The sequence below is a fragment of the Sciurus vulgaris genome, assembly GCF_902686455.1.
Source record: "Sciurus vulgaris genome assembly, chromosome: 3".
Classification (NCBI taxonomy): domain Eukaryota; kingdom Metazoa; phylum Chordata; class Mammalia; order Rodentia; family Sciuridae; genus Sciurus; species Sciurus vulgaris.
Window position 1 is genome coordinate 168,196,269 of NC_136463.1, and position 17,306 is coordinate 168,213,574.

Here is a 17,306-nt window from a genome sequence, read left to right on the forward strand (position 1 = left end):
AAAGTCAAACCCTTACTCAACGTGATTTTTCTGTACAGTGTTGTTGGTTTTCATTTGTTTTGTGTTTCCCTTCTGTGTCTTCTGGTCTCTTGCCAGTTGTGCTGTCTTTTCTAACCCTCTGAATTATAAGCTTAACTGGGGAGGAAGCCCCCTAAGCCTGTGCACATGCAGCTGATGACGCTGCCTGACCACCTGTGGACCCCAGGGAAGGAGGGTCAGGCCAGGCCGAGGGGAGGAGAAGGCTTGTCTGCTGCCCATGATCTCTCCAAACTTCTCCCAGAGCCCTGACTTGGGCTGTTCTCTGAGGCTCAAGGGAGAACTCAAGGTCTTGCTCCCATCTCCTGGGGCCACATCAGCTTCTGTGAAACAGCCCACCAGGGTGGAGCCGGAGCCCCCCGGCTTCCTCACAGCATAATGTCCCAACTTCTAGGTTTCTTGGCCATAGTGTTGGGAGAGGTTGGACATTTTTCCTGTTCTAGGAACCCTAGCCACTGGGAGTTGCAGTGCTTTCCTGTAGGTACACACATACAAAACAGCACACACACACGCACACCACACGCCGACAGGAGCAGCCTCCTGCCCTGCTTCACCGATACACGCAAAGGAGAGATGAAAATGCTGGAGTTTCTTCTCTAGGTTATATCACAGAGGGAGAATGGGAAAGAGGAAGGAAAAACTTTTGTATGGAAAGGGACACAAGTGGTAGGGAAAGAAATTTTATTTTCAAGCTTTTAAGAGAATATTACAAATGACAGAGAGTTTTAAAAAAACCCTAAAAACTAGTTTAAAAAAGTACTTGACAGTGTCCCTTTAATACCCAAGGATGATGTGGCCATTGTGCAACAACAACAAGAAACTCTGCAAGTGACCACCAAATGGCCTTCCCTGGCAGGGTCCCAGGAACCAGCAGGTGGGCTCCAAAGACGGTGCTCCCTGGGAGGGCCTTGGCCTGCCTGGCTGCGTAGGAAGGACCCGGGAGCACACCGCACTGAGCACTAACCAAACCATCTCTTTGGGGAGGGCCCCAAGCAGCAAGGAATACTGAACCAGATTTCCATTCCACCTTGGAGTACATCAGCCAACTTCTGCCCATACCACAGCAACTCTGCTAGGAGACCTGCATGGAAGGGGATCTGGGGGGTGGCCTGGGTCTGCTCCTGTGCTCAGGTCACAGAGGCATGGCACTGAGCCTGACCTAGTCCTGGATAGTTGGGAAAGTTGCTCCTGGATTGACAGAATCAAAGGCTAAACCACAGCAGCAGGACTGTGCTCCCATTACCTACCAGAAATCCAACTTTCCTTGTGGTGTGTGTGTGTGTCCTGTAAACATCTTTGAGCCAAATCAACATGAAATAGAGTAACAAGGGCCCAGACAGATGCCCATCTTCAAACTTAAGCCCTCTTTGAGCCCAGCGGGGAAGGTTCTCATGGGAGGAGACACCCCTGGCCACTCACCCCAACATATCCCTTCCTGAGACATCCATCCCAGGTCCCTAAAGCCATTTGAATCATCAAAAAAATTCTGCCACAAGGTGAGCCCAGAGACTCCAAAGCCAGTGTGTCCACCCTACCAGCCCACATGTCCCTCCCCCTCCCCCCACTGCCCAGGAGCACAGACCAGGGAGAAACAAAAAGAAAGTCAAGGTTGAAGTGGAGCAGGCTTCAAATGCTGTTCCTCCCGGTCACCTTCGCCTTTTCTCTCTGCCGCCTGTGCACCACAGGCACTGTTACCAGTCAGACCACTCTGCCCTCCCTCAACCTCTCCTCCTGTACCTACGGTGCACCTAGGAGGTTGTTCTGCTAGCTCTGTCTGTCTGTATTGCCCATGGTTGCTGAGCTTGTGTTGGTTCCCTTTGCTGTTGCTGTCAGAGAACACTACTGACTGGAATCACAAAACTGCTCCTGGTGCCGCCTCCCTCCAGCTCCGCCCTTTTCCGGGGCTCCCTCGAAGCCCTCTGCCTTCTGCTCTGGCCTCCCCACACCTGCTCCCTTCCTCCTGCGTTCTCTCCCTTCCTCCCAGGGCTCTCCAGTCACACTGTCGTGACTCTCATGACGAGCTCTCGGCTGCCGCCCTGGGGACTCCGCTGTTCATGAGGTCTCAAGTGACTCAGGATGTGCAGGATGGTGTAAGCACAGTGGTGATGGGACAGATGGCCTGAGGGGTGGCTGGCAGCCCGGGTAGGGCCTTCTTCAGGGGCAGGGCTGCTGGCTGCCTCCTCTTCTGAGGAGGGGACATTGGCCTGGACGGATGAGGAGGTCTGGAGGTTCGTCCTGCCTCCTGACTTTTGATCCTCCAGGTCTTTTGCCTTGTCATAGTTCAGCACTTTCCACTGTTGATTGACAGCCTGCCACCGTTTAAAGATGCGGTACACAGAAGGTCCCTCGTGGATGATGAGACCTGAGGCAACAGGGAGAAGAGAAAAACAAAGGCTGAGCAAGAGAAGGTGAGCCACTGCCAGGAGAAAGCCACAGTCTCCCTCAATTTACAAACAGATTCAGGTCCTGGAATGATCTGGGACTTATTGGTTTGTATTCTTCAAATCTACCTTCCAGCTCTGAGCCACATGATTTCCGTCCCATCAGAATTCTAGGTCAGCCTCACTGGGTCATGCCTAGATTCCTAGGCTGGACAGGTCTTCCTTCAGTAGGGAGAAGGTGGAGGGGCCACCACACCAAGTCATGAAATAGACATGCAATACCTTTGCTTACCTCTTGGACTCCATTTGCCTCCTTCTTGGCTTGATGCAAACCAAATTCTTCCATTTAGGCATGATATAAATATCCTTATGTATCCATGGCACCCAGTATTTAACAGATGTTGAATGAATTGTGCGCTTTTAAAAGCAGCATATAAGAAACCCTATGGTCATTCCACACCTGCTGAACAATGTCTGAAATTCTGGTTAGCTCCTTGAACAAATAGGCTGAAGCTACTGAAATACAAAATCCCTGGGAGGGATAACATGATAGAGTTATATTGGCCAGAGGCAGCGGTAGAGTGGAAATGAGCCACATCAGGCAACAAGGCAAATAAATAGCGTGTGCCTACTGTGTGCAAGCATGGGATATACTGCAGTGATGGAGACAGACAATGTCTTGTTCTCAGAGAGCTTACATTAAAGTGGAGAGACACGCAATAAGGCAGAAACCAATCAGACTATTTCAGATGCTGACAAATGCTAGGAAGAAAATAAAGTAGGGTTAAATAGCCACTGGCTACTGAGTTGAGGGTCCTATTTTATCAAGAATGGAAAAGAGGAGGTGATATTTAAGTTGAGACTTAAATGATGAGGAAGGACTTCTGCAAAGATCCAGAGAGTACTTTAGTGATAGGAAATACAAGTGCCAAGACCAGGAGGTGGGGATGGAATAAACAAGGGTCAGAAATGAAGGTCTGTGTGCCCAGAATGGTGAATGTGCAGGGAAGGAGGGAGATAAAATGGACAGAGGCCAACCCATGGTCCAGTCTTTTAGGCCTTGACAAGGAATTTGTATTTAATCCTGAGTATAATGGGAAGTTACTTGTTATGGTTTAGATTTGGTGTCCCCTAAAAGCTCACATGTGAAACAATGTAAGGTTTGAAGGAGAAATGATTGGGTTATAGCCTTAACCTAATCATTGGATTAGTCCCTGATGGGATTAACTGAGTGATGACTGAAGTGGCAGGGTGTGACTGGAGGAGGTGGGAATTGGGGCGTGGCTACGGGGGTATATATTTTGTATCTGGAGAGTGGAATCTCTCTCTGCTTTCTGATCACCATGTAAGCTGCTTCCCTCTGCCAAACTCATCTGCCATGATGTTCAGCCTCACCTTGAGCCCCCAAGGAATGGAGCCAGCCTTCGTTGAACTAAGACCTCTGAAACCATGAGCCCTTAAATAAACTTTTCCTCCCCTGAATGGTTCTGATTGGGTCCTGTTAGTCACAGCTGTGAAATAGCTGACTGAAACACCCCTGAAGGGCTTACTAGAGGGAATGATGGACTCTGATTCGCCCTTCAGAAAATTCACTCTGGTGCAGACAGGGACAAGAGTAGGAGGGGAAAACTATGCGGGAAGTGATGAGGCGATGCAGGTTGGAAATGAGAACGGCCTAGGTTAGGGTGATAGTGGCAGAGACAGTGAGACATTGTTGGAGGCAGGATGTATGCTGGAGGGAAAACTGACAGACTTGCTGACAGGTGAGGCGTAAGCAAAGAGAAACAACTGGATCATTCTGAAGCTTCTGGTCTCAGCTGTCGGAAGAGTAGGAATATCATTTGCCATGATGTGGAGGGCACCAGGGTCAGGGGTGTGGACTTGTGGCAATGACTATATTAGTTTGCAATGGCTGCTGTAACAAATGACTACACATTTAGTGGCCTACAGCCACATGCATGCATTCTCTTACAGTTCTGGAGATTAGAAGGCAAAATCCATCTCACTGGGCCAAAGTGAAAAAGTCACCAGACTTGTGTCTTCCTGAAGGTTTTGAGGGAGAATCTGTTTCCTTGCCTTTTTTAGCTTCAGAAGTTGCTGGCATCTTCCCCCCTTTCTTGCCTCATTCCATCCTCTTTCTTCTATTGTCACATGTCCTGTTATGCTTCTGTCATCAGATCTTTCTCTGCTTCCCTCTCACAAGAACACTATGTGGGGCTCAACTGAATAATCCAGGATAATCTCCCCAATTCAAGTCTTTAAATTAATATCTTTAATTTAATATTAAAGATATTAATAAGGTAACATTAATGGTTCAGGGATTAGGACCTGAATGTCTCTGGGGCCATCATTCAACCTACAACAGTGATTAGTGATATTTTAGTCATGAAAATTTAAGATGTCCATTTGGAAATCTAACTGAAAGGTCAGGTGGGCAATTGGACATGTAAAACTGAAGTTTGGGGATAAATCTGGACTAGAGATAGAGGTCTTGAGTGTAGAAGGTGAATGCATAATCTTCAAAATTCAGATGTTGCCAGTGAGATAGTCTGAAGAAGTGGTGCCTTTAAGAAGCAATCAGGCCATGAGGACTCCTTCCTTGTGAAGGGGATTATGTGTCTCTAAAGGAGTTTAACAGAGAGTTGGTTCTCTCTTGCCATTCCTTTTACCATGGGAGAATGTAGCAAGAAATCTCTTAACAGATGTCAGTACAGTAATCTTCAACCTCCTGGATCCCAGAACTATTATAAATTTCTATTACTTATAATTTACTCAGTCTTGGTTATTTTCTTATAACGACACAAAATAGACTAGGACAGGTAGACTTTGAAGACTTGGAAATACTGAGATATTCTAGGATAGAAGAGGGCCCATGTGCAGCCCTGGGCTTCTAATGTTGGCAGGTTTGGTGGAGGTATTGGTGGAGGTATAGCCAGCAAAGAGGCTCTGAAGAAGCCATCAATAGGGTAGAAGCAAGTCCAGCAGGTGGGGAGACCCAGAAGTTATATGAGGATGTGTCAAGAAAGAGGGCATGGTAACTCTTGTAAATGTTGTTGAGAGGTCAGCTCAAGTAAATTAAGGTGTGGCCATTGGCTTGATGGGCACAGGTGGAAGTAGGATGATAGAAGTGATAGTGAGAAAATCAGTCGTTCTCATCCAAGAGCATCTTCGTCTCCCATGGGATCATTAGTTAAGGTGGAAAGCGTCAGGGAGGATATGCTGAGCTTTTGTGGAGAAAGAAGGTGGGAAATCATATACTGGAAAAAGTGCATTTATGAGGTAGATGTGATAGAATTATCTGGCTGCATCCAATGCCCATTTGAGATTTGTGGCCATAAATCTCAAATGTGTTTACTCATAGATTGTATAATTTTTCTCCACATCTTCAACTGCTTGCTCAGGTATATGTGAAGAGTAAGAAGGCTGTGAGTTTAACCACCATAAACTGCTTTTCTGAGTAAGCAGACATGGCAGTTATCCATGTTTTCAAGTGAGTGGTTATTATGGTGGACCTTGGAGCCTAGGCTGGGGATGGAAAGATTGAGGATGAAAAAGATATAGGAGACATGGAAAATGAAGAGTGATAGAGTCGATGCCAGAAGGTTTTCATGAGGCTGGAGAATTACTGGAGTCAGTAAACTACAAGATTGGGGGATGATGGCCAGACTTAAATCCAAATTTTGGAAGTAGTGTAGTTATTGATGTTGATGGATCTAGGGAGTGATCACTTGATTATGGGTCTAGGGGCTAACCACTTAATTAGGGGCTAATGTGGGCTACAGGAAAATATCTGTGGAGTAATAGAGAAGCACAAGCCATCCTCAATGCTACCAGACAAAATATCCTCTTTTTATAATATGTATATTTTAATGTTCCCTTTCCTATCCTAAAATCAAATTGATAAACTATTATAAGCTACTATGGTTTCTTAAAAAAAAAAAAAAAAATAGGATGCCCTAACACATAATATAAAGCAAAAGGGAAGATATTTGTAGCAAAACAATGTAAATTTCAACATAAATCCTGGGGCATATTTTGTTTGAAAATAAGCAAACCCCATGCATTTCCAGAATGCCTCTGAATGGGATGGTACCACTGCTGCATACAGATGCTATGGACAGGAGTGGTGGGAGGGGCGAATGAGCCACCTACATCAGGAATTGTAGCCAACAGCATCCAGAAGGGAGGTAGAGAAAGAGGACACACAGTTCAGAGGGTTGGGGCTTCAGAAAGAAAAGAGAGCCAGCAAGAAAGAGGTAGTGGGGAGCAAGAAGCATGCAGACCCAGCTCCAGGGTCCCCCCATGACTAGAGGGAGAGAGAGAAGAGCCACCACTAGAGAGTCATGGGGGGAAGCAGCGTCCTCAGAAGACAGCTGTTTCAGGCAAAGACAGATGAAGCAAACACACAGAAAAGGTTGCTTACGTAGCAGAGGGCACAGTGGAAGGCTGGGAAGTTGGGATGAGCCACCAGGGAAAGGATGGTGGTCCACATGGGGAGGGTGGCTGGTCACTGGCCTGGGACTGTGATGGCAAAAGGGGTGACTGGGGCTGTGAGGAGAGATGGGATGGTCCTGTGGGGATGGACAGCCCAGGGCAGGAGCCAGTTTGCAGGAGCAAACTGCAGTCACCCTCACCTCAAAGCTCTTGATGCTTCACCACATGAGACTCTAGGAGACAAGAGCAAGCCACCCGCTGCCACTTTGCCTCCACTATCTCAAAAGGACCCCAAGTCTCACTTTGCTCAACAAGTCTTCAAGCATTTGTTGAGAGGAAGACAAAGTCTCAGTGGTTCCTGGCCCTTGATTAGGGTCATGCCCCTTTGAGGAGCCGATGCAAGGTAAGGATTCCTGGGGAACAAAACAAAATCCAAACATCCAAATCAACCCCCTTTCAGAGGGTTTGGGTGTCTCCTGAAGGCCCCCCAGGAACCCCCTTGATCTGACTTAACAGAGTCTAGACAAGGAGGCTTCCTCTCTGTCCCACTGCCTCACCCCTCCTGACTTCCCTTATTCCTGACCACCTCTTGAATATGCATCTGCACACCCTTGGCACGGATGCCTCTCCTTTGTCCATTTATTCCACAAAGTTGTTCAAACACCACTGTGCTCTTTCTTCCAGGTCGCCAGTCCCTTGAGAACAGGGCCAGGTCTGGCCGATTCTCTTGCAGCCAATGCAGCATCAGGAGCATAATGAACCCTGGTGGTGGTGAGGAGCCTGGGGCCTGGGCAGAGAGAAGCAGGATCTTGAAATGCCAAACTCTTTCCAGTGGGAGCCACTACATTTGGTACTTAATTAGCTTTTCCATCAGACAATTTTACCCTGATTGAAGAGGATGGCTTAAATTTTTGGTCTGAATGCTGCCTTTTAATTATCTGTCTAGCATTCAGGAAGTAATTAAAACATTTTAATGGAGAGGTGGCTGAAGGGGAGGAAGGTGCACCTGTTTTTCTAGATAATGCTTGTTTGGCAAAAGTTGGAAAAACACAAACTGCCTCATTCACAACCATTCCCCACAGCCCTTCCTATGCTTACTGCTCTACAAATTACTTATTGATTCCTTTGATGGAAGGATTTTTAGCAAATGGGGAAGATGGGTGGGGATCATTTGATAGGGTAGGTGACTCAGGTAAGGTTCAGAAGGATAGGGTAAGAAATGGCAGTAATAGAGAAAGAGATTGATTTTAGATGAGGAGGAAAGAAAGCTAATAAAGAAGTGGATAGAGAAATAGTAGAAGAAAATGGGAAATGAAGCTGGCATGGGAAAACCAGAATCCCAGTAACTTGATTGAACCCTTTTCGGAGGGTTTCTAGTTAACGTAACAGCTACCTAGTAGTCACCTGCAGCCCTGGGCTGTATTTGCAGAGAGCCCAGTTCAGGAAGAAATTGCATCTTCACCTTTCTCAAGTCTCTCCACCTTTTGGGGCTCCTCTTCCTCACACAGGTGTAGACCCCACAGGTTGTCAGAGCTGTCTTTTGTTATATCTCTCCCCAGCAGAAATGGCCCTTTGCTGGGCCAGCGAGGGTGAGAGGGAAGGCATGCTGCTGTGAGTGGCACTCCTGCCTCCAGAGCACCCCTCACGCTCGTACTCATGATGGCAATGGCAGAGTTCTCCTGAAGGAGTCTCCCACTGCTCTCCTGCTGCATTGACCATTGGTTCCTGCTATGTCCAGAGCAGTGAGGAACACCTAATTTTGTTCAGTTAGTCTTTCCTGAGGACCTGCTATGTGCTTCTACGAGCACCTGTGATGGACAAGATCACTGCTTCCCACCATGGATGGAATGACAGGTCTGGGCAAGACAAAAGTGTATAGAGAAGTCTCTGATCCCCTTAGTAATGTCAGAATTCCTGCTCTGCTTCTACCTCCTGCTAGAATCCTGGCTTAATTTGCATGAAAATTGCCAACAATGCTAGAATAGTGCTCTTCAAACTTTAGCAAGCACCAGAATCTTCAGAGAACTTGGTAGAACAGATTTCTGGGCCCCTTCCCCTGGAGAGTTCAAATGAGAAATTTTGGGATGAAGCCTGAGAATTTGTACTTCTTCTTCTTCCTTCTTCTTCTTTGTTGATACTGAGGATTGAACTCAGGGTCAATTTACCACTGAGCTCCATCCAGTCCTTTTAAAAAGAAAAAAAATTTGAGGCTAGCCTCAAACTTGGAATCCTCCTGCCTCAGCATTCCAAGTTGCAAGTTTGAGTCATGGCACTCTGTGACAATCTGCATTTCTAAGAAGCTTCAGGTGATCTGCTTGTGGGTGGGCCACACTTCAGTAGCACTGCCTGGAACATGGTCTTTATCCCTGACCACTGCTTCACAGAGGCACACTTATCAAAACCTTTTGGCATTTTTTTTCCTTTGAGTTTTCACTGCTATTTGAGTAAAGGTGAGCCTTCCCAAAATGTAAAGCAACAGAAGAAATGAATATTTCATCTCCCAGACCCAAGATTGTTGGGTTCCATGATTTAGAATTAACTCATTCACCAATGAGCATATACTTAGCATTAAACTTCCTGCCACTTACTAGCCTTGTGGCTTTAGGTACATGACTTCCTCTTCCTCAATTTTCTTATCAGTAGATTGGAACCAATATGTGCTCCTCACAAATAAGGTGATGAGTCCTGCATGCTTCATCTGACACACATTTAACACTCAAGGCCACATGATTGTTATTGGGGACACCACAGGATACCACATCTCTGCCTCTTTCATTGGCAACCTTTTCCACCACAAGTGCCTCTTCTTCCATTGAACTGTTCTTCCCAATCCTCAGGCTGAGTCAACGTGTATAGATGGATAACATGCCCCAGCTGAAAGATGCTCTAGAAACTAACAGATTCTATAGGTATAGAGACAAGCCCTCCCTTCTGCACCTCCTCTCCCACCCACAAAGCCTTAAGTACTGCCAGTTGAGGGATACTCCCTCCCCTGCAGAATTCCCATCAAACAGCTCTGAGGTGAGACCTAATGTCTTACACTGAGTACCACCACAACCAAACACATAGCTTCCAGATTTCACTGGTCAAAGACCCACCCTATTCAGAACTATACTAAAAAACATAACACACAAGTGTGGGAAAGATAAACATAATTGGCTATTTTGGTGAGTTCAGGGGAGTGCTGCTGGGAGACTCCAGATTGGTCACTATGTGCCCAATATTCTCCAGGGATGCATCTTCATGCTTCCCACAGGTGCAGCCAGGATGTACTTCTGGAAGCTTCCCTGAGGAGGTGGTGAGAGGTGGATCAAGGGGCTACATTTGGGCAGGCTCACCTTTACTTAAATGCTTCCAGCAGTGAAGATTCAAAGGACAAAATATGCCAAAAGCATTTGATGAGGGTGACTACAAAGCTAGCTTCTCTTCTGTTTCTGTTCCTTCAATGCTATCCCAGAGGGTAGGTGTCCCCTGGGAGGTGACTTCCGTCAGAATTCTCTTCCTAGTGACCCTTGCTGGGCTGTGTAGTGTTTCTCAAGGCCTCTGACTTAGAGCCATTCCAGTCCTCTCCTCACCGGGGCAGTGCAGACTTGAGAAGCCCCAGACCAGTAAGAGCCTGAGATGCTTTGAAATGAAGTGAGCCCAACTCAGTCAAGCCCAGCAGGGGACAGAGTTTTGAAATCCCAAATATACACTGCTATCACTGAGGGATCCAGTTCTGGAAGTCTGTTGGGAAGATATATCCTAAGATATTGGGAATTTTTTCTATGGGTATTTCCTTGTGAGTTTTAGGACTTTCATTAAGTAGACAGAATGAGAAGAGAACTGGCATCACCTCAGTCACACTGGGTCATGTTAGTGGTTGGAGGTGATGATGAAGGTCATGGTTGATGATGATGGTGATAGCAACAATAGTCTAAATGTATTTAATGCTTACTGTGTTTGTCACTTTAAAAGAACTTTGAAAAATTAACCACCTGTCACAGAAATCCTATGAGGCAAGCCTACTATCTCCACTTTACAAAAAAGGAAAGTGAGCCCTGAGAGGCTAAATGTCCTGCCCAGGAAGACACAGCTTGCCTGTGAAGTGGGACATAACCCCAGGTTCATCTGAAACAGAACAGTGCCATATTTTGAGGGGGTGCTTCCTTTTCCATGCTCCAGGTCATGTGCACCCCTGAACAGTGAGAAACTAGAAATAATTTTTTTTTTTTTTTTAAATTACATGTTGGGCTGGCAATATAGCTCAGCTGGTAGAGTGCTTGCCTCACAAGTACAAGGCCCGGGGTTCAATCCCCAATACTGAAAAAAAAAAAAAAAAAAAAAAATCACATGTGTATACAATTTCTACTTGAATTCATAATGAGATGTTCTTTTGCAATTATGTGTTACACTGTGTTTTAACAGAGTGGATTTAATGATGCAGGCTTTGGAATCAAATGAAATTGGGTTTTAGTTGGAAGACCTTGGATGATTCATCTCTCATCCTCAGTTTTTTTCCTCAGGAATATGGGCATTATGACAGTAACTACATACAGTTGTAGGAGTAAATAAGATAATACTTAAAACACATATGGAACTTTCACAGTACTTGAAATACAACGAATAATAAATGCTAGTTTGTATTTTAATCATTATTAAATAAGTATCATGTGATTTCATCTTACATAAATAATAGGTAATACAATAAGCTATTTGGGTGCTGCCTGGAGATACTAGCACCTACCAGATATTCTCCAGGGATTCAGCTTCGTGCTTCTCAATGTGTGGCCAGGCCACAATTCATATAAGTTCTTACAAAGTTACAAAAGTAATTCCTTTAAGCAGACCATGCCAAAATTTCTATCTCCAACAAGAGTTAGTCTCTTAAACTCCTTGAAACTTTAAAAGATTACTTGGGTCTTTCTCCTATCAGACTCTCCTAGCTGAAAACATTTCTGGAAATAACTTGACAGGATGGGCCTCTGTCATAGAGAGGGTTACTGTCCACCAAAACTCCACGCTGCCCCTCCTTAGTATAGCATCACCACTAGCAGGAATGACATTTTCCAGTCCTTTGTCCTTAGGGTGGACAGGTAACCAGTACGAATGTGAACATGAGTCAGTATTGAAGGGAAAGTGTGAGGTGGGTTGACTCATTTGTGTTCTCTTTTGTTTTCTACGAACTGAAGGTGAAAGACTTAAAAGCCCTGGAGGACTGTGGAGCTACAGTTGGAAGGAGCTTGAGTCCCTGAATCAGAGTGTGAAGGAGAGTCTCCCACTGCTCAGGAACTTCTATTGAGTTAAACCACTGACAATGATATACCTTTAGTGCTAGGTTAGGGGACAAAAGAGAAGAGCAGTTTGTGACTTGATGGCATGTTTCATGCAGTCCCCCAAGTGTATTGTCTTGAGCATCTACCTTATTTATTAGATTGGGGCTATTTCTAATCACAAACCTACCAATGGACAGATATGTCACTTCTGGATTTGTCCTGTGCCAAGGACTGTCCCCGAGAGGTGTTCCTAAAGTATTTTGAGTTTTGTCAGCACAAACGGAATAAGTGAAGTGCCCCTCGTGTGGGTCTCCTTTGAACTCACTTGGTGTAGCTGCTTCTGAAATAGCCACCTTCATCCTCTGAGCATCCAGCAGCTTTGCTGTGGAGAGAGGTGGCCCTGCCTAGGAAGACCTGGGTGTTGGGCTATAAATTAAGTTAATCCAGAAACTGAATAAACTGCATGCAGCTAACAGACCATGGACTGAGCACCCTCTTGCCCATTTATGAGGATGATGTTTCTCATGTCTGGCCTGACATTATTGGGAATCCCCCACAGCCACAGAAGCTGGCCTCTGAGAGCCCTGCCATCTTCTCACAATGAATGTAATGTCCAAATCCTAGGATGTCAGACCAGGAAGCACCCTGGAGATGATTGGCTTCAACTCTCTCATCTTATAGATGAGGAAACCACTTGCAGGTAGAGGAATTAACTTGCTCAAGGTCACCAAGGTTGTTAGTGACTATTCTAGTCTTCTTAGTCTTCCTGTACCAGGTGTCCTCTGCCATAGTTTCAAACAAAATTAATAGACTTGACAGGTGGGGTCATTTCTAGCTGAAAGGAGGGAAGGAAGGAAGGAATCTTTGGGGCATACATGTGTTTTTTTTTTTTTTTTTTTTTTTAATTACCGTGAATCAAAGTTAGGTTTGAAAAAAATGTTTTCACAATCCTGCTGCCCCTCCCACTTGCTATAAATCTCTATCTCTAAGGGCAGGGGCCAAGCATTTCTCTATCACTGGAAAGAGCCTCAAGGGATCACACACACAGGAAGCCTTCACAATAAAACATTCCTATAATTTTTTGACTACCATATCTACTCTTTTAAAGCTTTGCAAGTAATCTCAGAAACATCCTCTCCTTCCTCCCCCTGACCCCATTCCACTCACAGGTGAAAAACAAACACAAGGAGGAGGAGGCCCTCATGTTCGCAAGGTTGAAATTTTGATAACCAACCTCTTAGGTCTGCAGAGTAAAAAATGTATATGTGCTTTTTGGTGCCAAAGCCCTTAATTAATTTGCTCTTGTTAAATCCTAATAACTTGACTCACTGGAGCAAAGAGTGTCCCATTTGTTCCCTGTCAGCCTTCTGGCCACTGTGGACAACATCACTAGAGATGATGGAATAGGAGGCAGGTAGAACGAGGCCATTAGATGTAATCAGATCTTGGCAAGAAGATGCAGGTGAAGGACCCAAGAAACTTCAAGGGAAGGCAATGCTCCAAATAAGAACAGACTCTTAATTAGATGAGGACACAGGGTCGGGCTAGGTCTATCTCTAGGCTGCGACTGGATTTAGGTCGTCAGTTTTGGCAAGACTTTGTTCAGTACCCTCTACAGCGAGAATCAACCCTACTCCAGTGCCTCCTACTCTGACCACTGATACTCTTGAGTGCTGACCCCTTCCATATGCCATTTTCTCTCAACAATCTTCTGAGGATGCTGTTATCCATACCATTTTGCAGCTGAGAAAAGGGAAGCAGAGAGAGGTGGACAAATCACTCATGAGCACAAGGATAGTGAAAAACTGAGTGAGATGTGGCCCCAGGTCCTAGCCTATTCTGCTGCACCGTTCCTGCCTCTTTGGAAATCTGTCACTCTGAGTTTGGAGACTGGGTCCCATTTATTTTTCTCATCCTCTGTCTCCATCAAGCCCTTAAATGTTAAATGTCCCCCAGTTCTTTGTCCCTAGCCACCTCCTCTGTGAACACTCCTCCTACAAACATCATTTCATCAAAACACACAGCTTCAAGGACTTCTTACTATTGACCTCAAAATCTGTCTGCTGGCCTAATCCAACCGCTGACAGAAAGCTGGGCATACACTATAGATTCCTATCCCTCTCTTATCATCTCCCCCATTTCCCAGTGGTCCCCAGAATTGGCCTGCTGCCCTCGACATCTTCCTCTGCATCACAGGAGGGAACCACCTGTGTGCTATGACAGGCCCACTCCCTTTCTTCCCCCACAGAGAGAACTTTCCTGGCACTGCCTTCTCCTCTCTGCAGTCCATAATGCACTCCATGTGTCTTGTTTCTCTCTACTGCAAACTCTTGGATGATGAACTGGTTCTTGCCTCTCTGCCTAGATTTTAAACTTAAGATGGTCCTTTTGTTTTGGTGCCTTTGCCAGAGACATACCCCTTGGATCCTCTTTGCTCTACCTACTGCTCACCCCTTCTCATGCTCAGCTGTTGTGCCTAATCTCCACTCAAGCCAGAGCCCTGGGGCTCCCACTCTCTTGGAAGGGGTCCATCCTACCTGCATATCAAGGTCACCACTACACTTCTATCCATCTGCCACTGCATTGCATCTCTTTGCTTCCTGCTTGGACTATTACAGGCATTTCCCAACTGGTCTCTCCTGTCTGCAGTCTGTTTAGTTCTGACCCATTGTCCCCACAGTTGCCAGAATTATAGGTTCAAGACATATATCTGATCAAACTTCTGTCCTGTGTAAAATTTTGTAGTGTTTCCCCATCCTCAGCAGGGTAAAGTCTGAATTATTAGCACATGATTCATGACTCTGGAATCTCTGCCAACCTCCCAACTTGTTGCCCACTGCCAACCTCCCACCTTGGTAGCTTTGCACTAAGATATACAAAACCATCTGAAGTTTACTGAGCATACTTTGTTCACCCTGTCTGCTCCATACAGGCAAGTCCTTCTGCCTAGAATGTTCTTCCTCTTCTGTGTAAACTTTGATTTATCATTGGAAACTACCTTTAAGGATAGGGTTCCTTCCTTCGGCAAGCTTCCTGTGACTCCTCCTAGGGAGAGTTCATTGCTCTCTGTTCTGCTCCACCTTCCTCTCTGCTCGGTACAAATCCCACTGTCTTGTGATGTATTTGTAGACAGTAAGCTCCTTGTGGGCAAGGGACTGTAAGGCAACTAATTAATGCTAGTGAATGAATGGATGTGACCATCTAGCCCCTCTGACTCAAGGTACTTATCGCATTCTCACTCATTCTGCGTCTGGACCTCAGTCCCAGCTCTTACCCAAGGACCAGTGTTTTCCTCCTTCACCTTGCCCATGAGATGTAAGATCCTCAAGAGTAGACTACTCTCTTCTTTGAGTGTGTATTGCCTGGACCCTTTCAATAAATATTTTTGTTTGTTTGAGACAGAGTCTCTATATGTTGCCCAAGCTGTCCTTGAACTCTTGGGCTCAAGAGATCCTCCTGCTTCAGCATCCCAAGTAACAGGAACTATAGGACAAACCAACATGCCTGGCTTTCAATAAATATTTTTGAATGAGTGAATGGATTTCCTAAGTTCTTGGTAATCAGGAGACTTAGCTTCCCCAACCTCAAGTTCCTTTCGACATACCAGATAAGTCATCCAAATTCCATTTCAATTTCTCAAGTTCTTTCTCAGTTGACATCAAAATAGCACTAATCTAAAAGGAGAAGTGACAATAGCTAACCTTCTGAGCCCTAAACACAGGAGCAGCTGGGGCTCACTGAAGTTCTGATTACTACGTGCAATTATTGGGCCAACTTCTCCTCCACCTGCCTCTACCTAAGTTCCCCTGTGGTACAACAATGCATGGGTTGGGGGTAGCCTTTGATTGCTGGAGGCAACTTCACAGAGCAATAAGAGATGGAACAGGCAGTAAAAAGTGCCCTGGATTAGAGCCAGAGGTTCTCGATTCCATTCTCAGCTTCACCTTTGCTCAGTGTTATGACCTGGAGAACAACTGTTTAAAGCCTTTCCTCTTCTGTTAAACATTGATCATAGTACTTATTCTACTTATCTTTTAGGATTGTTATATCCATCATTTCCTTGCTGGAATTTTTTAGTTTGTTTTGTCCTCAACGATGTAGATTTGGCTTTCATAGTGACATTCACTGGTATAGGAAATTAGAACTCTAAGCCATGCTTAGATGCTTCACTTATAGGGGTAGCTTTTATCACTAAATGCCCAACCTTCTTATATGACCAAATTCAGAGCCATTAACCTCAATCCTGGTGCTGTACTGCATCAGGTAGGGAACCCAGACTTTCTTGGCAGACATATTAGGCAAAATCCTTTGATGAGCACTAAAGACCATTATCTAAGGGTCATTGCTCTGGTGGGGTCTTCTTGTTGGCCACTGATGCTTCTGGGAGTCAGCAGGGAAGACAGCTGAAATGCTTCCTGTGCAGTGAGCAGATCATGTCCCAGCCTCTGCATCCTCTTGGTTCATGGCAGAGCATATCTGCTGTAGGCTTCTGGTGGAATTCTCAGAGTCCTTCCCTCTCTCATGAACTCTCCCTCAGCATATCACTCCATTAGTAAAGGTATATATATTTTCAAGGATTCATCAAAACTAGTCATTTTATGTTTATTCATATTCTTTACTATATGTGACCATTTAACAGTCTTACGGAATAGACAAACCGCTCCTGATACCTGAAAAAATAAAGTCCACAGAATCATAGCAGCAGATGGTTTTATTCCTCTTCTCTGGCTCAGCTGTTTGAGCTAATACAGAACTAGACTGATTTTCTTGTCTTTTGGTGATAATGTTTTTTATCTAGGTGCTGAATTGCTCCACCACCTAAGGAATTTGCATCTATGGATAGGAATTCTTTCACTCAACTCTTTTCAACCAACATTTCTAGGCATACCTGGAAAGTTTGCCCAAGTGTACCTGCCCCCACTTGATGGCTATCATCTCCTCGTTCCCGAGCCAAGAGATGAGCCCAGGGTAGGATGTGGAGTATGACAAGGACTCCTCTGTAAAGGTAAGCCTGACATGCCACCTTACACTTACCCTAAGGGACTATAAAGCCCAGTGTGCTCTCTAGTAGACCCCAAGAATCTGAATGTCCAGTTGAACATAAAATAAAGATCTAAGGTGGGCAATGCAGTCTCCACCTAATTGTTCTCCAGAAAGTCCCTAAAAAGCAGCTATTTTTATACTCACTTGTGCAGCGCTA

The 17,306-nt window shown here is 45.3% G+C and overlaps 1 protein-coding gene across 1 annotated transcript in view; it reads right to left on the reverse strand.

Annotated features, from left to right (window-relative positions):
- Positions 1–1,311: 1,311 nt before the first annotated feature.
- The window catches only part of MARCHF4 (membrane associated ring-CH-type finger 4), a 119,621-nt gene continuing 103,626 nt past the window's right edge, over positions 1,312–17,306 (reverse strand). Inside the window, exon 4 of the mRNA XM_079132996.1 lies at positions 1,312–2,398. Coding sequence (XP_078989122.1) covers positions 2,031–2,398 — 368 coding nt within the window. The 3' untranslated portion in view covers positions 1,312–2,030. The remainder of the gene's footprint in view (positions 2,399–17,306) is intronic.